At 35.0% G+C, this 26,079-nt stretch overlaps 1 protein-coding gene across 1 annotated transcript; it reads left to right on the top strand.

The window, feature by feature from the left end:
- The first annotated feature begins 642 nt into the window (after positions 1–642).
- Positions 643–24,615, top strand: LOC128235339 (uncharacterized). Its single transcript, XM_052950154.1, has 7 exons — positions 643–944; positions 13,872–14,408; positions 15,778–15,912; positions 16,447–16,646; positions 16,910–17,019; positions 17,827–18,086; positions 18,353–24,615. Exons 1-7 carry the CDS (start codon positions 875–877, stop codon positions 18,436–18,438), a joined length of 1,398 nt encoding a protein of 465 aa, XP_052806114.1. The 5' UTR covers positions 643–874; the 3' UTR covers positions 18,439–24,615.
- The last annotated feature ends 1,464 nt before the right edge of the window (positions 24,616–26,079 follow it).

Here is a 26,079-nt window from a genome sequence, read left to right as displayed (position 1 = left end):
TTAACTATGCTGCAAGTAGTTCGCATAGTAATCTCAATTTAGCAGTTAAACGTAATAACTTCACTCTCGGGAATCTTAATTAATTATGCAATAATACACTTCATTGGCAATCAGTTAAAAACTAATTCTGCTGTTATACCGGCAAACATCTGAGGTTGTTTTGAATTGAAAATGGCCTATGAGTTTAGATTGATAGTGAAGAAACACCTTATGCATTCAGTTCAACAATCAGCAAGCAACCAGGCTGACGTAAAGCAAACAACGGACCACACATTGGATGGTATTGCTCTGAGCTGCTGTATTGATACGGTGCCAGGTATTAAAGCTTTCAAGAGTGATAACGACACCAAACTAGGTTTTTCCATAGTTGAAACTTAATAGCGTGAAGTGAGGAATGCAATGATCATCGTTGATTCTATGGAAGATGCTAATACATGTATCAGTAATTTGCCTGTTGAACATATTCTATTATTTTAGTTTTTTATCTTTGCACGGTCAGTGAAGACACAAAATGTCCTACATGAATTTAATACATAAATAAAAATCATTTTGAGGGAATCCTTATATTCACCTTTAAAAAAATGTCATGGTAGTTATTTAGGATGCAGAGATCTTTTAAATCCGACAGGTTTTTTGCACGCATCTCTTTAATTAATGGTTCTTGTTAATCATGGGCGAGTAATTCATTATCAACTACATACATGTACGTTTCAGTTTCATTGCATGTTGGCAAAATTTCGAATTCTTTATCGTGCAAAACTTTAAACCAATCAGAAATATACCATGACGCACTTATATCGTCCTATAAAGTGACGGGTAACTTCCGCCTTGCCTTCCTTTTTTCGAACAATTTAGAATACAGCTGTCACGAAAAATGAGCTCTGTACTGCATGTTGGACTGGTGCTAACTAGTGTAATTCTTAGTGATGAAGGATTTTCGAAAAGTAAGTTTTCACTATTTGTTTAATTTGCTTAATATTAATTTTTGTCACGTAATGCTACTGTTCACTTAACTTTCGTGATAGTTCGTTCAGTAACCAACCAACAACTGTTCAAGTGTTCTAAGTCTTTATTGTTCCACGTTCTTTCTAAGTATAATAATCAGTATATAATAAAGTATCATACGGGCCATATGTCTAGTCCACGCCCAAAATCTAATCTCACTAACATGAGTAACATGCGTTCATATATACTGCTGATCTCGTCCAGTTTGTGACAGGTATGCATATCTAATATCTTATTACAGACGAAGGGATGTATTCTATAGTCATGAACTGTCACGCTAATTGGTCTAATAGCCAGCGGCTATCACGAACTGTCAGCATCTAAGTGTATCTACATTTGATCCCATGATGGAGTATTTGCTTTTTGATACAAATATGGAGTATTTACTTTTTGATACAAATAAATTTTGAATTCTATTATTGATTTTTGGTAATTACTTTAAAGTGTTTCATACGTAACTTTTATGTTACGTAACACTTTAAAGTTGATACGTAACGACGGTTACGTGACATTCGTCCGATTTTTCTTAAAAGAAATATTTCATCATGGGAATTATTTCATCTTGCTTAATATATTTTAATTTAATTTCGTTTCGATATCTGAAACCAGAGAAAAAAAATTAATGTTTCGTTTTGCCACCAATAATCCTTGCGTTATACCTTTTGTTATACCTTTTATCCCAATAATTATTTCCAATAATTTTTATCAATTTACCAAGCGCCAATTTAAATCTAACAAGCGGCGCAAGCAACGCGTTTCCGCCCTAATCTTATTTTTAGGAAGTGTCATAAAGAGGTGATAATTATTTCGGTAAAGATCGGAGAAACGATCATTACTTAAACCCGCAGGGTTAATTGGTGTCAAAGTGAATTGCTCGCGAGGATGATGACACTTGCTAATGATGAGGTGTCAACAGGAATGGTGTTAATGTAGACTTTTAATCTGAGAGAAATACTCTGCGGTATTTAAACTTGAGAAAAACTCTGTCAACTATAATCGATTAATGATAAAGTAGATGATTGGTAACAAAAATTTAAAAGGAGATGGTGAATAGAAGGTACGGTTTTGTTTTGGTTTTTATATGAAATATGAAGAGAACAAGAATACATGCACATAAATTATACCCGAAACCAAATAAGAAAAAAAATAATCAACAGAAACAAACACAATACACTAAACTGAAATAATAATATTTAAACACGTCTGAAAAGTCACTGAAGATGTCTCTAGTCGACACTATTGACGTCTAGGTTATTGTTCGTGGTTGTTGACCGTGGGCGGTCACTCGAGCATCCGGAGCACGTCCATGTAAGTGGCAACACCGGGAGGGGGGGGGGGTGACGCGGCTGGTCCTTGAGGTGGCAGCTCTAGATGCGCTGTGGCACGTGTCCAAACGCTTTGGAACACGGCCCGGTTATTGGCGAGGGCTCTCACCGATCTACGAGAGACTGTGGAATCAGAGCAGCAAACGCAGACATGGAGTTGGCGTTGGGCCGCTACCCGGTGAATTTTCTCATGTACTTCAGTGAATAAGTCCATAAATAGATAAACGATTCTTATGTACAAGTCCATTAATGATGTCCATCACTATTGTGGTATCGTCGGCTGACGATCTTTTTAGTGACATATCAGAAGTCCCAGTGGCTGTCAACAATTTTAATTGTGGCCCTCAGGGTTTAAATCCATTCGATCCAAGCAAGGATAAAGTCGTTGGATGGCTTCGGACATCGGGTTCGCAGACGACGTTGATTGGTTGCAGATACCCGGTTTTTCAGGCCCCGCCTCTGATTGGGCGAGAGTAGATTCCTCACTGGCCTTGTAGACCACCTGACTGTATTGTGGGTGTGGTTTGGGACGCGATCGGTTAGGAATACATTTGAGAAAGGCAGAAGGATATTTACAAAGAATGAGAACGGTCACACTGACAAGCAGAACACCAGCTGCTATGATTGTAATTATTTTCCATAGTGGCCACCCAGAGGATACGTCAAGGACAGAATTGGGTAAGTAAATTAATTTATTCATTAAAGCTCTTAAGGGAAGTTCGTGTATCTGTTTCAATTCATCAGGCATTTCAATTTTTGAGACGTTAGTAAGAATCTTATGGAGAGGTTCCCAGATTTGAAGTGATGTGAAATTGGGAAGTACTTGATAATGTTCATAATTATTTAATAGCAGTCTTGAACTATTTGTAAACCATGACCCCAGTGTAAAATGTTCATTATACGCTTTGCAGTTCATTTGCAACGATAGCAAACTTAAAGGAGCTTCTACTGTCTTTTTGCTATGAGTTTGAATGGAGTTTTGGCATATGATTACAAATGTTAAGTCCGTTTTGGAAGCGATCATCCAAATACCATCATATAGATATTCCGCGGCTGGTAGGCGTTTATTTGGTCTTGTTATGGTAGAGCATTGACTTTTGACTTTATTGTTTGTTTCATAAATAAGGCTGTAATACAGAACTGGGACAAACTCATTTGATAAAGCGCCGAGCAAACTTCGCAGAAGGGACTAATGTTTTGTACACAAGATTGTAATTCAAATTCAGTTAGAATGGAGAATTGAGTTCGTTTTTTTTTGTAATCATTCGCGTAGAATTTATTAATCTCTGATCAACTTGATCAAGAAAGTTTGCAAACACCTTAGTGTCAAATGCCGGTGTTAATTGCCAGTGTGTTTTTGAAACATCACTCATGCCAATCGCGAACCAGAGTACAAGGTAATTAAGATAATTCATCCTTGTTTTTGAAAATAGATGATCAATATAATTGATAACAATCAATCATTAATAATCGATGTGTAGGTATTTACAGTATTTACAAACAATTACAGTATTTTCACACAATGACAGTATTTTCGCACCATTACAGTATTTTCACACGATTACTGTATTTTCACACAATGCACTTATATAGTGTGAAGTCTTCTACATATGTCAACATTCTTAAAGCAACTCGTAGTCGCAAGGTGTAGGTGTCGGATGTTTAGCACATCGTATTCATAAGAAAGGTATTGTGATTACAGCATAACGGACAAACATTTTAACATTGTTTTTATCGCGTTCTTTTTATGCCTCGAATCCTTCTTATGTTTTTTGACGTTAAGTGGGGGAGCTGAAACAGCCTCAATATTCATTGCTTCATCGTCGCTAGACTCAGGGGTTATCAGATTATCAGAATCAATATGATTTGTATATGCGGGTGGGTTATTTAGATTGATGCCGCTCATAAGAGATTCAGAATCAGAACTGCTTAGAGTATCATTTGTCACCTCTGTTGGCATCTCTGTGACTTTAGATTTATTTCGTAGAATCTTTTGGAGTTCTGCGAGGGGTATTTCATTTTCACTATCAGAATCGGTGCCAAGTTCTTGCTTAACTCTTTTTGTTATAGGAGGTAAATTAACTTGATGGGGTTCTGAATCAATGGGCTCAGAATCATTTGAATCAGAACTTGATAAATCACTTGGTGGGACAACATAGTTTGCTCTTCGTATAGGTCGTTTATTAGTTGTTTTGGGAATTGGCCATTCGTCAATTTTTGCATGTCGTATTTGTTCAGCGTGCACTTTAACAATAGAGTTATCAAGTTGGTTTTTTATTAGGTAGGTTAGTGGTGATTTCTGTTCGATTATCCGATAATACGGTTTCCATTTAGCATCCAATTTATTATGTCTTTGAAAGTTCTTATAATAGACAGGGTCATTTAAATTAAAGCGTATGTCTTTGGCATTCCTATTTGCATACTCTGCTCGTTTTCGTTTAGATTTTTTAAGCTGTCTGCGGACTTCTACAAATGCTTTATGTTGCGCATTAAGCATAATTTGATAGTACTGTTCGCCATGGTATTTCATTCTGGGCTTAAGTAGATTATCGATTGGAAGAACCGGGTCTCGATTAAAAAGAAGGAAATAGGGTGAATGTTTAGAGCTCTCTGATGTTGAAAATCTCATTGCGGCCAAGGTCATGTTAAGATGTACATCCCATTGTCGGACATTACCCTCTACTAGTTTTGATAAAATGTTATTGATAGTTGCATGAGATCTTTCATTTTGACCGTTCGCCTGAGGGTGGTAGGTGGAAGTTTTTACATGATCTATGTTTAATTCTTTCAGAACGGCCTGGAAAGCACCGCTAGTTACTTCGCTACCATTGTCGGAGATTAAACGAAGGGGAGTTGAGTATCTACAACAGATTTCTTCTACCAGTAAGTGTATTAAGGTATCTGAACTTTTGTCAGGTGCTGGAAAAGCCTCTACAAAGCCGGAATACATATCTAAGAAGCAAATAATAAAGCAATTCCTCGAACTGGTCATGGGTAATGGTCCCTGGACATCCACAGACACTACTGAGAATGGGTATGGTGCCATGTTGAGACGGTCTTGCATGGGAGCTTTTATTTTGGTTAAATTACGACTTTGACAGGTAACGCATTTTTCAACATATGCGTGTAATTCTTTAAACAGTCCAGGCCAAAAGTATTTTTGTTTAATGGTTGCAAATAACCTTTGGCTACCCGGGTGCCCGTTATTATCATGATATTGCGTAATGACTAAAGGTGTTAAATGGCTGGGAATTACTAATCTCAAATTTGGCTCCTCATCAGCGTTTGATAAGTAATACAGAATGCGGTCTATTTCAATATATTTATTCTGCTCCGTTTTGCTAGGCTGACCATGTCGCAGTTTCATCTTTAATTGTAAAATATTGGCATCAAGATCTTGTTCATTAGCCATTGACATACTTTCAAATTGTTTCACTGGTTCTACGAAAGAATCTTGTTCCTCATATTCTTTATCAACAACCTGTTTTTTATTTAGATAATGGGAATTGATGGCGTTGACTTGCTTAGTATTCTCTGGAACATAATTTTCGGAAATTTGAAAGGTGTTATCACTTATATCCGGTTCGTAATCCGTGGGTGGGTCAATTTGGTTAGTATCGGACGATGGGGGGCGACTCAAGAAATCTGCTATGATATTAGTTTTTCCGGGTATATATTCGATTTTACAGTTATAACCAGCTATGCCTAACGCCCAAAGTTGAATTTTCTTGTTTTGCATGGGAGACTCTAAAAGATATTTTAAGGGTTTATGGTCGGTCCTAATAACAAACTCAGCATTGTGCAAATAATGGTCTAATTTTTGTAATGCGTAATGTATGGCAAATGCTTCCTTTTCCACGGTACTCCACCGCGTTTGTGTATCGGACAATTTATGTGAAAGCAGATAAATTGGTTTTTCATTAGCATAATCCCCAATCTCGTTTTCTTCACATTTTTGTGTGAGGCATGCTCCGATATTCTTATCTGAAGCGTCTGTATATAAAATGTAAGGCTTGTTTATGTCAGGATAAGATAAATAGGGAATTTTCGTCAGATTGTCTTTAAGTAGTTGAAAACTTCGTTCACAGTCTGGTGACCAAAAGAATTTGACTGTTTTTCTAGTTAAGTTAATCAATGGCTCAACCATTTCGGAATACTTTGGACAAAATCGGCGGTAAAAGCCGGCAGCTCCCAAGACTGACCTAACATCTCTTACACATTTAGGAGTTGGAATTTGTCTAATTGCTTCTACTTTCTTAGGGTCTGGTCTGATTCCTAATTTATCAATAACAAAACCTAAGTACTGTGTTTCTTCTTGCATGAATTGACATTTTTTCAGTTTTAATTTGAGTTTATGTTTTTCAAGTTGTTTGAATACTTTTTGGAGATGTACCAAATGTTCTTCCTTTGTTTTTGAAAATATTAAGATATCGTCTAAATACGCAATGGCAAAACTTTCACAGCCTTCTAATACTTGGTTAAGTAATTCTTGGAATCGTCCAGGAGTTCCACAGAGTCCGAAAGGAGAAGTATTAAACTCATAAAGACCTCGGAATCCGGTCGTAAAAGCAGTCTTTTCTTTATCTTGTTCTGCAAGTTTCATTTGGAAATACCCTGATTTAAGATCAAGCGAACTAAACCATGAACTTTTACCTAAAATAGCCAATATGTCATCTATGAGAGGTAAAGGATAAGATGTGGGTTTTGTAATTTTGTTTAATTGTCTGAAATCTACGCAAAATCGTTTAGTGCCATCTTTTTTATCTACTATTACAATGGGAAAACTCCAAGGACTATGTGACTTCCTAATTACATTTGCCTCAAGCATTTCGTCAATTGCATTGTCAATAATTTTCCTATTATTCAAAGGTGTGCGGTATGGTCGTAATTTAATTGGGGGGTGATCTCCTGTCTCGATTGTCATGGTAACGGTGTCAGTTTGAGTAAGATCGGAGTCGTTTTTAGCGAAACGTTTTCGATTTTGCATTATAATTGGTAAGATCGTTTCAGCATGATCTTTGGGTACTCGTAAGTCTGTCAAAATTTCATCATCAGTCATTGGATTACCTTTAACCGAAGTATTTTGAACAGAAGCAATTTCTTGAGCCTCTAATTTTTCGATTTTGCCTATAGCACTGCCTTTCCTTAACTTAATTGTTTTATGAGTGTTATTTATAATTGCAATTGGAAATGTACGTTTGCTTTGAAATTTAACCACGGAATTAACAATTACAAGGCCTGGTTCAGAATCTAAAAATGAATTGTTTATGTTTTTAATCTCATAACATTTTTTTGTATCTATATTGGGATTGGATTTTACTTTACCATTTAATAAATACCGTGTTTGTGGTTTCAAGACAGTACATTTTTGAAGTCTCACAATTGATGCAATATGTAAATCTTCTTCCAAAGGTACATAACTGTCATCTATGCGCATACATTCTAAATCAAAATAGAGTCTTACCCCATTTTTTGATAAAAAATCCCTGCCTAAAATGATATTTCTATTTATATTTGGGACAACATAAAATTCGTGCACTTTGTGAACTCGGCCGATTTTAAATTTTAATTGTACTGAGCCATCAACTTGTAGCGAATTACCGTTAACTGATTGTAAATGAGCGCGTTTATTTGAGAGTTTAGGTTTGTTTTGTAATAACCTAAGGGCCTTTCGACTAATTAAACTAACTTCAGCACCTGTGTCTACTAAACTTCTAAAAGAAATGTTTCCTATTTTTATCAGACATGAATTTGGATTCCCACAAATTGCTATAGTGAATGTTGACATATGTTTTCTCCTATCACCGACTTCTTTATGATAAGAGACTCCTAGTTTTTTTGATTACGTGAGGCGTAATATGGTCTCCTGCCATTTCGACATTCCCTTTGAAAATGACCCATTTTCCCACAATTCCAACATTCAATCTTTGATTTCCAATCGTTATTTGGCCTATCACTAATTTGGTTATTTTGAACTTGAAATTCTTTACCTATGGCATTTATTTCGCGTTTTCTTGATTTACAATCTTTTATGTTATGACCGGGCCGTCTACAGTATATGCAGTATTTATTTGGTCTTAAATGATCAATTTCCATAGGTTCATGCCTATCATTGATGCTAATATCATGCCTGTTATTTTGACTCGGCGCATTACCTATTCGAAGATTAAATCTAGTTCTAAGATTTTGTTCATTTGTTGCACTACGCACCGCGGCTTGAAGAGTATCTGGATTTTCTCGCATTACTTTCATTTTTAGGAAATCATGTGCCAAACCATCAATAAAGAACCCTATTAGTTGCCTTTCAATAACTATTAGGACGCCGTTATGACCTACAAAAGCTTCTTCCGCCATCGTTAAAAGTCGTTCTGCATATATTTGAACATTTTCCCCTGGTGTCTGTTTTATTGCCCTTAATAGACAGAAAGCATGTTGTGGATCTTGTACTTCCGAAAATCTTGATTTTAATTCCCCTTTTAGTGTATCCCAGTTATCATCAGGGTTACTTTTTAGATATCTTTGTATAAAATCACTAACTGCATTTTTGCTAGACTGATAAGCTACCATTTTTAACCTTTCGCTATCTAGACCCGTAAGAACGCCGTATTTTTCAATATTTTTTATCCAATATTTGAATTGTTTCGTATCCCCGTCAAAATATGGTACTACTTATGCTATACTCTGAGTGCCTACTACAGCCGATACATTTTGTAATTGTTCCCCTAAATTTTGAAAAATTCTACTAATATCTGGTTCTGCCATTTCTCTATGTTATCCAATAAACCGAAATTGTCACTCACCCCTTTTTCGTTTCAGGTGGTCTAGTACTTCGCCGTTGTGTTCCGCGTCAACCCTGTTCGAATCCTTGGTCAGCAGGCGCCAAACTTTTACGTGTCACGTAATGCTACTGTTCACTTAACTTTCGTGATAGTTCGTTCAGTAACCAACCAACAACTGTTCAAGTGTTCTAAGTCTTTATTGTTCCACGTTCTTTCTAAGTATAATAATCAGTATATAATAAAGTATCATACGGGCCATATGTCTAGTCCACGCCCAAAATCTAATCTCACTAACATGAGTAACATGCGTTCATATATACTGCTGATCTCGTCCAGTTTGTGACAGGTATGCATATCTAATATCTTATTACAGACGAAGGGATGTATTCTATAGTCATGAACTGTCACGCTAATTGGTCTAATAGCCAGCGGCTATCACGAACTGTCAGCATCTAAGTGTATCTACATTTGATCCCATGATGGAGTATTTGCTTTTTGATACAAATATGGAGTATTTACTTTTTGATACAAATAAATTTTGAATTCTATTATTGATTTTTGGTAATTACTTTAAAGTGTTTCATACGTAACTTTTATGTTACGTAACACTTTAAAGTTGATACGTAACGACGGTTACGTGACAATTTTGTTGTGTTTTCTTAGTGGATTTGAGATATATTTTGGGTAAGTCTTATTTGTTTTTGTGTTTGTTTTTTTTTTTAAAAACACCAACGTTGTATACATTTATTGTTGGACATTATCCAGGTACTCTGATAAAAATAATTTCAAATGGTAGCTTAACGATTAAAGACTGCTGATCTTGTATAGGTTTGATTCCCCCCATTTTCTTGATTTGTCTGAAAATACGTAATGTTTTTCTTTAGGCATACTCGATAGTGGGTTTAAGTAATTTAGAAGTTATAAATGATCATTATTTACCTGAAAATAATATATCCAGATAATTCATTTCAATAACGGTATAACTTTTTGTTCAAATTGTAATCTACCTGATGATATTTTAGTATGTGAGAGAGAAAACAATACTAAACATTCCCCTTGGCACTTACCCAATAACCCTATATAAACGTTTTTAATGGGAAACCACTTTAGAAACCGGTAAAACCCAATTAACATTTATGTATTTATCGCTACGTACATGTAATGCGGATGGTTTCCCAGTCATTGCTATTTTCATAAACAGATAATATGACCCCATTTGGGTAATTATAGGGTAGTTGAACGTTTCCTCCCAGGTTTACGTCAGTTTATATGTATCGTTGTACATTTAAATTGTTTTTACCTTCTAATTCAAATTTTATTGGAAATATATTTCTTAATTCCGAAAGAGGAATACTTCATTTGCGTATTTATGCATTTAAACTACACGCATTAAAATCCATTGTGTCACGAAGTTTAATGTAAACATTTCGAATTACGTGTATTGGGAAACCATGAGATGTCAAAATAGAATTGATCTCATTTCAAGAAAAACGTTTCATGTACGTTTAAAGCATATCGTTTATTAGCCTGGGTTACCTGCCCTTACCATTTCATTATCGGTGCTCTTGTTGTGCAGAGTACGCTGGGAATCAGACAAATTGTTTATATGCTTACCGTTGTCTAGACAAGTCTGTTCGAGATAATTCTATTTCTGTTATTAGTATTTGGCTTCATTTTTAGTAATATGCAGGGCGCTTTTGTTCTATCTTTTAAACTTAAATCGTATTTGGTGCTTAAATCTCTATCAGCCAATCAGCGAGCGTCTGCCAATGATGTGTCAGCATATGCGGTCAAGTGATGTAGAAAAAAACAATTATCTCTCTAAGTAAACACGCTTATTTATTCGTTTAAAATACAAAACTAAACATAGCAAAAATATGACCTTTTACTGTTGACCCCCCCCCCCCGGAATTTTATAGCTTAGAGATTGTGTTAGGCAACCATTCAATATAAAACACAGAAAGGATAGTTATAGAGTAAGATATAATAAAACTTATATCAACAAAATATCAATTCATTGTTAAAGTTTTTTAATATATATATAGTGGCAAAATGTCCATTTAGTCCATAGGGCGTTTTAAAATGTCGTAGATTTTAACAATTATCTGCACCCCTCATATTTTTAGCTTACCTTCGCCATAGGCTGAGGGTGAGCTTTAATGATTGATGAATGTCCGCCGTCCGTCGTCTGTCGTCTGTCCATACTTAGTTTGTTAACACTCTAGTGGTCACATTATTGCCTCAATTATCACGAAACTTGGTCAGGATGTTTGTTCCAGTAATACTCGGACGACTTCGAATATAGGTAATCTGGGTTGAAGAACTAGGTCACATGACCAAAAAATAGATAAATATTGTTAACACTCTAGAGGCAACTTTTTCAGTCCAAATAACTGAATATTTGTCAGAAAGGTTGTTTCGATGATATCTAGCCCACGTTCGAATATGGGTCATCTGGGGTCAAAAACTAGGTCACAGAGCCCAAATATGGAAAAACCTTATTAACACTCTAGAGGTAACATTTTCAGCCCAAATATCGTGAAAATTTGTCAGAAAGGTTGTTTCAATGATTTCTAGCTCCAGTTTGAATATGGACGTCTGGGGTCAAAAACTAGTTCACAGAGCCCAAATATGGAAAATCCTTGTAAACACTTTTGAGGTATCATTTTCAGCCCAAATATCATAGAAATTTGTCAGAAATATTATTTTGTTGATTTCTAGCTCAAGTTCGAATATGGGTTATCTGGGATCAAAAACTAGGTCACAGAGCCCAAATATAGAAAAAAGCTTGTTAACACTCTAGAGGTAACATTTTCAGCCCAAATATCCTGGAAATTTGTCAGAAAAGAAAGGTTGTTTCAATGAAGTCCGAATATGGGTCATCTGGGGTCAAAAACTAGGTCACAGAGCCCTTTGTTTTTTTTTAAAACAAATACATATTTGCTACGTTTTACACGCCTGTTTTAAAAAAACTGGACATATAATTGGTCAGAATGTGTATGAACGTGTTTGATAATTAGCAAAATTGCTGTAGTTTCCCGAGAGTTATTGCGCTTTACGCATATTTATTACACTTTAGTTATATAAATTACCTTAAATTTCTCTTGTCCTATCAATAAACTTTTAATAATAAGCATTTGTCCAATCATCACAAAATTTGGTGGGGTGTCAATGAACATAATTCATCAGAGAAGCCAAATCCCTGTTATTGCCCTTTAATTATCCACTAGTCTATAACACAAAGTTTTATACAGGTGAGCGATATAGGGTCATCTTGGCCCTCTTGTTATTATTTACGAAAATATCTTTTTACGAAGTCTTTTTTAGACACAACTCTATTTTTCTGAAAATGAAAGAAAACAAGGAGTAAGAAAACTATAGCACTAATGCGACGATATGTATCGGTATCAGTACTTATATGTAAGATCTAAAAAAACTTATTTGCCCTTAGACCACTGGAGTAGCATTCAATATTCAACTTAAGTCAATTTTAGGATCAGACCTCAATGGGTTCATTCACTAGGTCCGCTATTTATTACACGAGATTGGCTATACCATTCTTAAATACATATAAGACAAATATTGAATACCAGTGATGCTGGATTGGCACTTTTGCTTCAGGTAAGACAGGAAGACTGCAAAATGTATAATCTATATGTTGTAAATTATGCTTATCAACGAATAATGGCCTTATACACAATAATGATATTCTGTCAACGGCGATGCAAATCATATAAAGTAATAAGACATAAACGGTTCAATATTTTTTTTTAAAATGACCTGCAATATAAATACTATAATTGCAAACGATTCTTATAGCGAATAATGGCAGAGTGTACCTCTTGCTACGCTTTACCAACCGCAAACAATGAAGGTGAATAGGAACTGTTAGATAATTATGAGTTGATATTTTTATATGTACAAACTACCGTAAAATAATAAACTATCTACGCTGTGGCTATCCTAATCTAATGCACCAGTCAATTGTAACCACGCCCCCACAGGTCCGGGGAATAGCGGGGACATTGACTTCCGGGCCAGCGAAGCCCGGGTAAAATCCCCGTCCTGCGGGGACGAACTGCCGGTAAAATCACCGCGAAATGTCCCCGCACCCCAGGAACCCTAAGTAAGGCCCATTCCCGCTATTTTTGGCGCGACGACAAAACCACCGCATTCACTCGGCACCGCCTGGAAGGTAAAAACACGGCCCATTTCCCCGGCCATCTCCGGTATACCCCCGGACCTAGGGGGGGGGGGGGGGGGCGTGTTTACAATTGACTTGTGCAGATTGCATCGATGAATGCCTTACAAGCTTAATTTAAGATGGAACAAATGTTAATATAAGACTCAGTAATGTATTAAATGTTTATTTCGATTATTACAATAAACGTTATTTCATTAAATGACACATGACACAAGCATTGCTTAACCTGCTTGTTTCTGCTTGGATTAAACAACATTTACAACGAATACGTTGTGTTGTTCCTTTTTATTCTTTTGTAGTATTTCTTAAAATATTTGGAAATAATTGTAACAGTTATGTTGGACAAAATGTTGAAATCATTTCTACGTTTAATAACACATTTCGAATAGCTTTTGTTCAATTTTAATACAAAATAAACACGTTAGTTTTAAGCAAAATCCCTGTATTAAAAAAGGACCAAGTTATAGGACAAATATCTCGCCAGTGATTTTTGCTTGATATAAACTATATATTAACTTTCTTACGCATGTTATAAGGGTATAAAACTTACTTTTATAGTTGCAGAAGGCGCACCTGTAGAAGGAATGATACAAAAGCGAGCACATTACTGCATCCAGTGGCCGGCTTTAGCAGAGAGTCCATTTGCCCATCAGCGTGATTGGCTCATTCGTTTTGCCGAATGGTTATCAGATGGAAGCATTATAGCTATTTTCAGGGTTAACTCTTTTAACCAAGAGAAATTGGTTATAGAAAAGACATCTAATAATATGGATAATATCAGAGAAATCCTGCTTTCTATAAAGCCTGTTGGGATTGGTCGTGAGATTTCAGCGGAGCAACTGAATGCAAATCTCTTAGAATGTTTTCCAAAAGCTAATGCTCATCGCCATACACCAGACATGGCCGAAATATTTATGATAATTGGACAAACTAATTTGGATATAACGTATGGTTTTCGAAACATGGAGATTAAGGGGTATGTAATAACGTTTGGGGAAGCAGAAGATAAAGTGGATTGGCTTCCCTTTGTTACAGATGGCAACCATATCATATCGGCATCAAATTTAACATTGCTACATGGCATTCTTGTCAAAGGTTCGTATGATGTAATCGTGTTAAATTCAAATTATCTATGTTTCCAGTGATATTACTGGTCAATAATCTAAATTAATTGCAATAGCATACTCATCATGAGTATTAAACTTGTTCATAACGCATTTGAATGGTGTTACCATCGTATTATAGACATTTTGAATACATATGATGTTATACAATTTCATTTAAAAGTTTCCAATATATGTTAGGGTTATTTATTTTGCTCGCGATGTATAGTTAACGTACTTCACAATTAAAATAGTGCCTGCAATTATCATAGTCAATATACTAATTATTAAATGTTCATACCTGTGACATATTTGCTTGTTATTATATATATGATATGTCTTGACCATACAATACACTTTTTGGCCGAAGCCGTAAATGAGAGTATGACAACTGGAGTCGTACCAGGCCCTAATATTTCAGTCTCTATCTCAACACATAGTCCCATAGAACAACATAGCATAATTCATAATGTTAGAAAAGTTTAATCCTTGCAAAATGTACATAAATCTCATGTCTTATGTTGATAAACACATTTTTTCAATATGTTTTTATAAAGTAACGCGAAAGCAAAAAAAGAAACAATTGAGTAAAAACTCAAAAATATTTTTTTTTTCTAAACTACAATTTTGGCTCTAGAGTTATTTTTCTTTGGAATTATGATCCATTTATTATCAACCTTATTAATCTATAAGGTAGTGCACTGAACCTTTTCATTTCATCCCTCGAGTTGTACAAATGTAAAACTATATACGATTTTAAATCAGTTTATCTTGTTATGTGGTAAAATGCGTTGATATTGAGATTGTGAAATGACTAATATGATCCTGGATACGTGCAGCCTCATGGCCTCTGAAAAAGTACTACCATGGTAACGGACTTGATTGTGTCGAGCTGTCTTCACAATCGAGTTATAATAGGGTTATTATTACTGCGTTTTGCTCAGGGAGGATGTAGTCGATTCGAGTGGATTTCTGCAGATTCGGATTTCACGAGGCGCAAGCCGAGTGAAATCACAATCTGCAAAACTCCACGAGAGTCGAATACGACATTCCGGATCAAAACGCAGTACTAATAACTCTTTTATTATCTACATTACTGGTTTGATCACTTAAAAGCCAGATGTTTTCATATTAAATGTCATTTTAACGACGCACTATTTTGTTTTATGACGTCATTTTAACATCGCGCAACGATACTTGTTATGACGTGACGGCACATGAGTGTAATACAGCCGTATTGCACTGGAGTGGAATACGGACTACCGTATTTTGCGATATGTATTGCGTGTGGATTTTTGATGGGTATATAATAAAATAAATTATTATCACCTGTATTTAAAAAGATTGTCATTTCATTGCAGATTCAAATAAAATATGCAGAATATATGAATATTTTCAAACCAGCATACCACAGGGATGTAGGGTTTGTACGGATGTGTGTAATGATAGGCCATCTATCTACTGCATCCGGAAAGCCTTTGCAGAAGAGTGCGAATGTAAGTAATGGGGAATAATGGTTTGTTTCAGTGTTAGCTTGTAGAGAGTACAAAAAAGTGGCACAGAACGAGCAAAATGTTTACATTTTGTGTTTATGATCTCAACTTTAAACAAAAAAGTTATGTATTGTATTTTTTACAAGGATACATATAAAATGAAAATTAATTATACAATATTATACAATATCGTTGAGTTTATGTCCAAGCCCATTGCGCTGACGTTTGATTTGGAACTGAAAGCAGGCTGAACCTTTACAACAGTAAAACAGAATCAAAGAGATCCTTTCACTATTTGAAACACCATGTTTACTGGTTTATCTCTCTTATACCACCGGAAAGCATAGAATAACCCCCGATACTACTCACTGGACGTATATTATTCTGATGTTTATAAAAAACACACGTATGCATTTAAACAACCTGTTATTCACAAATTTATGTTATATAAAAATAATATTATCATACTCATTTAACAACAGCATTTTAACTTGTTTACGGTGAATACAACTCTTCACGAATATTTACGTATTTCAGACCTTACGGACCTTTGGCAAATAATGGTAAATACGACTACATTGCCAAGTCCAATATCAACTGGAACTACGCCAAACAAACATCATGAAATTGACAGTTCGAGGGGCTCTGATTCCGGGTTACGACCGTCAGCAACAGCTGGCATAAGTGTCGGCATTACGCTTATCATTATTGCAGTTATCGTAATCGCCGTCACGATGGTACGCCGAAGGAACACACGAGCATGTGCAAATGGAGAGCAATGTTCCTTCCATTTATTTCATTTTCAGTTCATCTGTTCAGTTTTCCTCGTTAATCCACTTGTTTTTTCGATTTATATAAGAAGTCCACAGATAAAGGTCGTAGTTGAATATTTTTCTTGATTTATTTTTTCATATACATTTACTTTAAAAGCGTTATACGAAAAATATGGTATCGTAGAAGGGACTATTCTTTGAAAATTTAACTGATTTTTTTTCTTCAGTTACAAAACAGAAACCAAAATAGATCCTTTTCATCAATAGAGGCCTGCGAACAAATGGAATCTTTAAATCAAACAGACAAAGAGGAATCTTTATCGAACAACAACGTTGGGTATGGGGATATACAATACTATTGTAAAATTAAAACCAACGTTAAGTGCAACTTAATACTGTTACTTTTGTTTAAATGTTTGTGTTGAGCCCGATCATTTGGCTTTTAAAACTTAAATTGTATATTCTAAAAAAATATCATGTCGGAGAGGCTACCATCCTTTTGTGTATCAGGCGTTTCTCACTTTCAAAAGGCTCACTAAACCTCAACGATAAGTTTATGCATATTGCTTAGTCTAGCGATATGATAAAATGGACTTTTGCAATGAAGATTGCTTTTCTAATAAGGTTATACCATATTGATATTTTGTGGAGCAACAAACAAAGAAAATAAAAAGATATGCAAATCTGGGCTCTTATCAATTAACTTAAGTCGTTTTTAAATATTTTTAAAAGTTTATATCATATGGCTACTTAGATACCTTAGCAAACTGACCTACCAGCCAGGCCTTAATTTCTCGACACATCTTAAGTCCCGTATACCATGCTAAAGCTATGCTCACTTTTAGTTTTCGCTTGTTCTTTGTTATATTTACATTCGTAAAAGATTTTGGACTTTAAAGAGAAATGTCTTTATAACAATCATGATATACTATATTTAGTCAATTCAAGACTAAGTAAGGAATCTGATTTAATAAAATAAGCTACTTAAACTTGTTTAGCTTAAGAACGTTCGCAAAACTGGGACCAGAAGACGTTAATCATGAATAAATTTGACATGACCTGATTATTTTTCTGCGTCTTTTCAACTATTTACTAATAGTTAGTCATTTGTTCTTTTAATATTACGATACTTTGTTTATTTAAGAAACGGGACACAAGGACGTATATCACATAATGCAGCTACTCGACCAACTTCAGGTTCTAATTCACCAACATCAGGTTCAACACAACCAACATCTGGTTCTACTCAACCAACATCTGGTTCTACTCAACCAACATCTGGTTCTACTCAACCAACATCTGGTTCTACTCAACCACCATCGACGTCTACTTGTATCAACGTCACTTCCGATTGTGATTTAATGATTGACACCGGTGGAAAATTTATAAATTACATGCAGAAAGGTAATATTTAATATTGGTTCGCAATATATTAAACGTCTAAAGTTATATCCTTTTCACAGTATTCGACAGTCCAGATATGTTTAATATAAAGAACATGTTCTACCAGCCATGTTTTGTCTTTATACTTATGTTCAGCTCGTTCTTGTTTTGCAAAATCCAAATTTTGCAAAAATCGAAATCAGCTAGTAAGATCACTTAGTTTCGATTCCAGTTTTTCATTAGTTTATATTTATTTTAATAAGAAAACGATACATTTTCTTTAATAGTTGCAGCAGTGGATGCTCCCGAACGAGTCGAGAATGTTCATCCTGATTACCGAAGGGTACCAGCAGGGACTCAAGCTACAGATTAATATATATATATATATAATTGAATAATTATGTCTACTCCAATGACTGGGGGAGACATACTATTTGTACCCGTCAGTCAGTCAGTCTGTCAGTCCGTTAGCCCGTCAGTTAGCCAGACCGTACGTTTCCGCTCAATAACTTTAAAACGCTAAGGTCCATGAACTTCATACTTGTATGCAGGTTGGATATGACCAGTTTACACCTTGAAATTGAGATCAGAAGGTTAAAGGTCGAGGTCGTGGTGACCTGGAGGTCAAAATACGGTTTCCACCCAATGACTGAAGATCGTTATACTTTGTATGCAAGTTGGTCATGACCAGTATATGAGGTCAAACGTCGATGTCGCAGTAACCTTCAGGTGAAAAACGAAATGTTCGTGGTCACCTGAAGCCGAAAAAAATGGTTTCCGCCGAACAACTAAAGAACGCTTGCGCCCTGGAACCTCATCTTTGGTATGCAAGTCGGTCGTGACGAGTAGACGACCCCTATTAATTTTGGATATAGAAGGACCAAAGTCACGGTCGCAGTGACATTCAGGTGAAAAAGTTTTCGCTGAATAACTAAAGAATGCTTGCTAGTTAATCCTGATTATTTGATGAGCCGATTTTGGAATCAGAAGGTCAAAGGTCAATGCCTCAGTGGCTTTGGGATAAAAAACACGGTTTTCTTTTGAACAACAAAAGAAAGCTTGCACCAAGGAGCTTAATACTTGGTATGCAAGTTGGCCATGACTATATGATGAAACCTATTGATTATGGGATCAGTTGGTCAAAGGTCAAAGTCAAGGTGACCTTGAGGTGAATAAACGGTTTCAACTTAAAAACATTACAACGCTTGCCCCAAAGATCTTCATTTTTGATATGACAATTAGTCATGACTAGCTGATGACCCATATTGATTTCAAGATCAGTAGGTAAATGGTCAAGGTCGCAGTGATCTAAAGGAGAAAACAGTTCCAGTAATAACTAAAAACACTTGCATCCCGGATATTCATAAATTGTATGCCAGTTGGTCATTATTATTAGATTAACCCCATTGATTTTGGGATTATTAGGTCAAAGGTTAAGGTCAAGGTTGCGGTAAAGTTGTGGTGAAAAACAACAGTTTACGTTGATTAACTAAAGAATGCTTGTACCTAGGAACTTCATACTTGGTATGATAGTTGATCATGACAAGTGGATGATCCCTATTGATTTTGAGATTAGTAGGTCAAAGGTCAAGGTCAATGTGACCTTGAGGTGAAAAACGCTAAATAACTACTGAATGCTTGCACTTAGCAACTTCATACTTGGTATACCAGTTGGTCATGATTTGTTGATAAGCCCTGTTGATTTAAGGATCAGTAGGTCAATAGTCAAGGTCGCAGTGACCTAGACGGGAAAAACAGTTCGATTAATGACTTATACATACTTGTACCCAGAGCTTCATACTTAAAATGCCAGTTGGTAGTGACGAGTAGAATGCCTCCTTTTTGATTTTGGGATTAGTAGGACAAAGGACAAGGTCGCGGTGATCTTGAATTGAAAAAAAAAACGGTTTCCGCTGAATAATTAAAGAATATTTGCTCCTAGGAACTTCATACCAGTCATAATTGGTTGATGACTCGCTGTTTGAATCAGTGGGTTAAAGATAAAGTGCGCGGTATTGGTCACGGTGACATTAAGATGACAAAAAGGTTTCTCGTTGAATAACTAAAGAACGCTTGCACCAATAAATATAATACTTGGAATGCAAGTTAATCATTTCAAGTAGGTGACCACTTTTGTTTCGGGATCAGTAGGTCAAAGGTCAAGGTCGCGGTGACCTTGAGGTGAAAATACGGTTTCCCATTGAATTACTTAAGAACGCTTGCACCAAGGAATTTAATACTTGGTATGCCAGTTGTTCATGACTAGTTGATAAACCATATTCAATTTAGGATCAGTAGGTCAAAGATTAAGGTCGCAGTGATCTGCAGGGGAACACAGTTCCAATTACTACTAAAAACAACTTGCACCCAGGATATTCATACATAGAATGTCAGTTGTTCATGGCTAGTAGATGAACCCCATTGAATTTCAGGCCAGTAGGTCAAAGGTCTAGGTTACCTTGACGTTAAGTAACGGTTTCCGCCAACTAACTATAAAACGATTGGGCCCAGGACTTTCATACTTAGTTTGGTAGTTGGTCTTAATTAGTAGATTATCCCTATTGATTTTTAGGTCAATAGGTCAAAGGGGTCAAGGTAGCAATTACCTTGAGTTGCAAAAAACAGTTTGCGATGACTTATTAAAAAATGCTTGCACCTTGGAACGTCTTGCTAAATTTGCTTGTTAATCATGATTAGTTGATGAGCAGATTTTGGGATCAGTAGGTCAAAGGTCAAGGCCTCAGTTACCTTAAGATGAAAAAAACCCGGTTTCCCGTGAATAACTTAAGAAAGCTTGCACCAAGGCTGAATACTTGGTATGACAGTCGTTCAAGACTAGTTGATACACCCTATTGGTTTTGGGATCAGTAATTCGAAGGTCAAGGTCGCGGTGACTTTAAGGGAAATTAACGGTTTCAATTTAATTACTTTGATATGCTGTTTGGTCATGACTAGTAGATGACCCCATATTCACTTTTGAATCAGTAGGTCAGTAGTCAAGGTGGCAATCCTAGGGGGAAATATTTCCAATAATAATTAGAAAACACTTGCATACAGGAACTTCATACTTGGTATGCAAGTTTATCATGACGAGTAGATGACCCATATTGCTGTTGAGATCAGTAGGTCAAAGGTCAAGGTCGCGGTAACCGTGATGTCAAAATACGGTTTCCGCTTAATAACTAAAATACGCTTGCACCAAGGATCTTTATTCTTGAAATGCCAATTAGTCATGACAAGTAGATGCCCATTATTGACTTTGGGATCATCAGGTCAATGATTTAGCCCGCAGTGGACTGTAAAGGAAAACAGTTCTAATAATAAATGAAAAAAAACAACTTGCACCCAGGATATTCATACACTGTTTGCCAGTTGACTATTGATTTTGGGATCAGTAGGTCAAAGGTCAAGGTCAAGGTTAATGTTGCAGTGAACGTGCCGTGTGGTAAAAAACGGTTTCCACTAAATAACTAAATAATTCCTGCACTCAGGTACTAAATACTAGGTTTGCCAGTTGGTCATGACTGGTTGATGACCACTATTGATTTTCAGTCCAGAAGGTTTAAGGTCTGTCTGACCTCGATGTAAAATAACTGTTTCCGCTGAACAACTATAAAGCGATATGGCCCAAGACGTTCATACTTAGTTTGGTAGTTGGTCTTGATTAGTAGATACTAGTAACTCCAATTGATTTTGTTATGTCAGAAGATCAAGGTCACAGGTGAAAAACATTTTTTGTTGGTCACAAGTCCACTTATTTCCGCTCATAACTAGAAAAAGGTACTTCATCCTTGGACAGAGATACTTTATACTTGGTATGCAGGTCATCCCCAGTAAAGATCCCTTTGTTTGTTCGTCTCCAGCCCAAAAGTACAATTTTCATGTCCATCATTGATTATTTCTCACATACGACCAGACAATGGGGGAGATAGCCGCTTTTTCAATATAGCAATCTCTTGTTAATATCTGAGTTGTAACATTTTGTAGATTTTTGAATTTTTCATGTGTTTTTTTTGTGTGTTTACGATATAATTGTGTTATATTTATTATACTCATAGTTGTTTGTGTAAATATCGCTTTAATCTTTGTTTTTGGTTGTTTTTGTACGATATAATTGTGTTATATTGATTTTACTCATAGTTGTTTGTGTAAATATCACTTTCATCTGGGGTTTTTGGTTACGTGTTTACGATATAATTGTGTTATATTTATTACACTCATAGTTGTTTGTGTAAATATCACTTTCATCTGGGTTTTTTGGTTATGTGTTTACGATATAATTGTGTTATATTGATTTTACGCATAGTTGTTTGTGTAAATATCGCTTTAATCTTTGTTTTTGGTTGTTTGTGTACGATTTGATTGTGTTATCTCGATTATACTCATAGTTGTTTGTGAATATCGCTTTGATCTTTGTTTTGGTTGTGTTTACAATTTGATTATTTATATTAATTACTATAATAGACTTAAGATATCTTTGATCTTTGTTGCGGTTGTGGTTTAACGATTACTGAATATAATAATTACACTTTTTTGCATTTGCAGCAATTTGGTAATATGGTAATAGTTTTTTTTATTTCCTCGTTTGTATTTTCATATTTAATACCGGTGTAAGTTCAAATCATGCAAATACATAGAAAAACATAACGGAATATGACTAAATAATTCGACCAATACATAAGTATTTATTAAATATAACTTTTCACTTCGACACACACTCTCTGTCTGTATTGTTACTAGACTGAATATTTGCACACAGTGTTCATGTACAATGATTCTCTAAATTTTGTTACATTTACAGTCATTATCTAATCTAACCTGATTCAGATATGACTATTACAAAAGTGAATTTTAAAGTTTAAGTGATTTCCCTTAGGCTTCCTATAGTTTCGTTTTGTATAGGTTGTCCGATATAGGGAGTTGCAGATATTTTGCAAACACAACTCTCATTATAGAACAACTATTGTACATGTATTTATTTCAACTTATCTGTGAATAAACATATAACGCTATTGACACGTTAATTTAATTAATAGATTGCATTATAACATATTTTGATTTACTGAACTTATGAAGTTGGTGTATTTGCGTATTTGATATTTATGTTGTTGTTTTTTTGTGTTTTTTTGTTGTTGTCTAGTTTTGTTATTTGTATGCATGGAATCACCTGAAAACACTATATTGTATATATATTTGTCCACATGGGCTATGGCCTTCTGGATATTCAGTAAATAGATCTTGAATCTTGAATCATAAGCTGGTAATCTGATAGTTCCATTAACCTGAACTAGGTCCCAATATCACGAAAATACTTAAGTCAAATCTCAGTCTTAATCTCAACTCATTTTACCATATTACATCAAATTGATTTGAAAAAAAATATGTTTTTACAAATTTTTAAACCGCATCCTTTCATTGAATCTGTTCATCAAAACCTTCGGTCTAGATTCCAATGGAAACATATATTCTACAGCCAAAAATGTTCTTGAGATCAATTCATTGCCTTTTAACAATTAATCAAGTATATTTTTTGCTCTAGGATAAGATTTCTTTGAAATATTGTCAAAATATTTCAATACCACATTCTATGAAAAAAAAACGTTTACAATCAAATCAATATAATGTGAGGTCAGCGGCACCTACACTCGACATATTTGTGGGTCTAATATCTTAAAGACAAGTTATTCTGTTGTGTTTTCATATTTAAAACAGGTCTTAGTTCAAATCATGCAAATACAGGTATAATTTAGGAATCCCACCCACAAATAAACTAGTTCTATAAAAGCTCCACATTCAATATAAAACTTAATACAATCTTATAGTATTTCATCATTTACTTCATTCACTCTATTGGTCAGTTATTAATTACAAGTAGTCCGATTAGCTACATCGTTCTTAGATCTTGTGAAGACCAATATTGAATACCAGCCCAGATGTCCCCATATAATTTTGGCATCATTTGAATGGTTCTAACTTATTGATAACAAATATGTAAATTAAATGACCGAATGTACATCATACATAAAGTTATTTTAGTTTGTATATAAATGTTCTTTATTTCAACTTAGATTGAACCCCAACATCACATTTTGCAATTTTGGAAGGCTAAAACAACTTGTTTGTTAAATTATTTTCAGTGAAATAACACATTTTCTTTTAATCTGCACTCGAAAACTTTTTAATTTAATATACCATAACAATATGAGGTAACATATTTGTTGGTCGGATACCTTGAAGATCCACTAAAAGAATTAGCCTTTAAGCAGAAAGTATTTGCATTATATGTTAGGTGTCCAAGTTCAAGTATTAATCATTCAACCGTGTCTTATTGTAATACATACATATCATCAAAGTCTTGTTGAATGTTATTTGTACATTTCATGAAATATGTATATATTCATTGACAATGAACTATGTACACGTCGTAATAAATAGTTCTGTCTGTCTGTCTGTCTGTCTGTCTGTCTGTAAATTGTTTGTAAACGTATGTAATGAACCACAGTGTGTGATGTATTTATGTGTCTGGTTGATATAAATAATGTGGAGGTTGCGTCTGTGTTTTAAGTAAACCCTTCTGCATAATGAATGTTTATAGTATGCTCCAAGATAATTGACTATTATTTACTGGTTTATAACGATTTTTCAGTGAAAAACAAAGGACATTTGATCTAGTTCACTGCTTTGGAATTTTAGCTCGCCCTTACGTTCAAATCAAAAGTGAGGGCGCACAATTACAACGATGACGCTATGTGAGCAACATTTGTGCGCGCTTGTCTTAATGGGACTAGACACCAGATGATACACTTGCAGAAAAAAACAGTAAATTATCAAAAACCTACATAAAATCGACATTGTTGTGTACACCGCATCGGATATTACTTACTGATTCATCACACCTCTTACGACACATGCATATTTGGCAGTTTTTTATGGGTTTTTTTCAATTCGAAACTTACTGGGGTTGTCTACCACGTAAATCCCTATAAGTTTAAAAATAGCGTAGGTATATTTATCATTCTGTACTTTTATAATCAGGTATGATTTAACTGGGAAACCATTATGCGATATTTTTCAATCGGGGAACACAGATGAGACAGCAGCATGATTGTTGCGTTTATTGTTTTAATCATGTAAAATGATGCATTATCGGTCTCCTACTGGCTCGCATGGATAATTCTAGGCTCGTTTTGAGGAAATACTGTTATGCCTATTTTTTACCATCTGGTCCCGATATCACGAAAACACTCAAGTCAAATCTCAATCTCAGTCTCAACCCTTTTTATCAAATTTCAACATCATATGATTCAAAATTGTAAATATTTTACCCTTTTTAAAATCGCATTCTCTCATTCATTATCTTGATTAAAAAAATGCTCATTATTTTATAGAAAAAAAATTGAGAGCAAAAAATGTACTTGAGTCAAATTTATTATTTTTGAGTTTTACTCAAGTACAATTTGTGCTATTAAAAATATTTTTTTAGAATATTGAACAAATATGTTAATCAACATAATGCATGTGAGCATGTGCTTTAAAACATAGTAAAACATTAGTAAGTTTTAATAATGTCAAACTGTAATGTGGGAAAATGAGTTAAGATTGAGCTTGAGATTTGACTTAAGTTTTTTCGTGATATTGGGGCCTGGTGTTTAGTCAGTTGATTTTTTATCATTTTCAGGCTTAAAATAAAATGAAAAAAATGCTTGTTCCAGTGTAAGATCTTAATATATTTTATCTCGTGAACACTTAAAGTTAAATTGACTTCATGTCTTTTATTTGTACTTCTAAAAGTCGTTTTGCTGATCATTGAGTGAAAATTTCATTATAAAAAAAATAGGTTGGTAATGTAATTATAGTTAATATGAGCATAAGGCCTGAAACAAAATACGTCTGGTTTGGGGTACCCGACCCTACCTACGAATTAGGCGCCAAACGTACCGCATTTTTGAGTCCATTGGTTAAACATAGAATTGAAAATATATTAAACAGCTTAATACTGATAAATGATGATATG

The sequence above is a fragment of the Mya arenaria genome, chromosome 5 (assembly GCF_026914265.1).
Source record: "Mya arenaria isolate MELC-2E11 chromosome 5, ASM2691426v1".
NCBI classification, from domain to species: Eukaryota; Metazoa; Mollusca; class Bivalvia; order Myida; family Myidae; genus Mya; species Mya arenaria.
The sequence above is the reverse complement of the archived record's forward strand: the minus strand, read 5'-3'. Positions and strand labels throughout refer to the sequence as shown.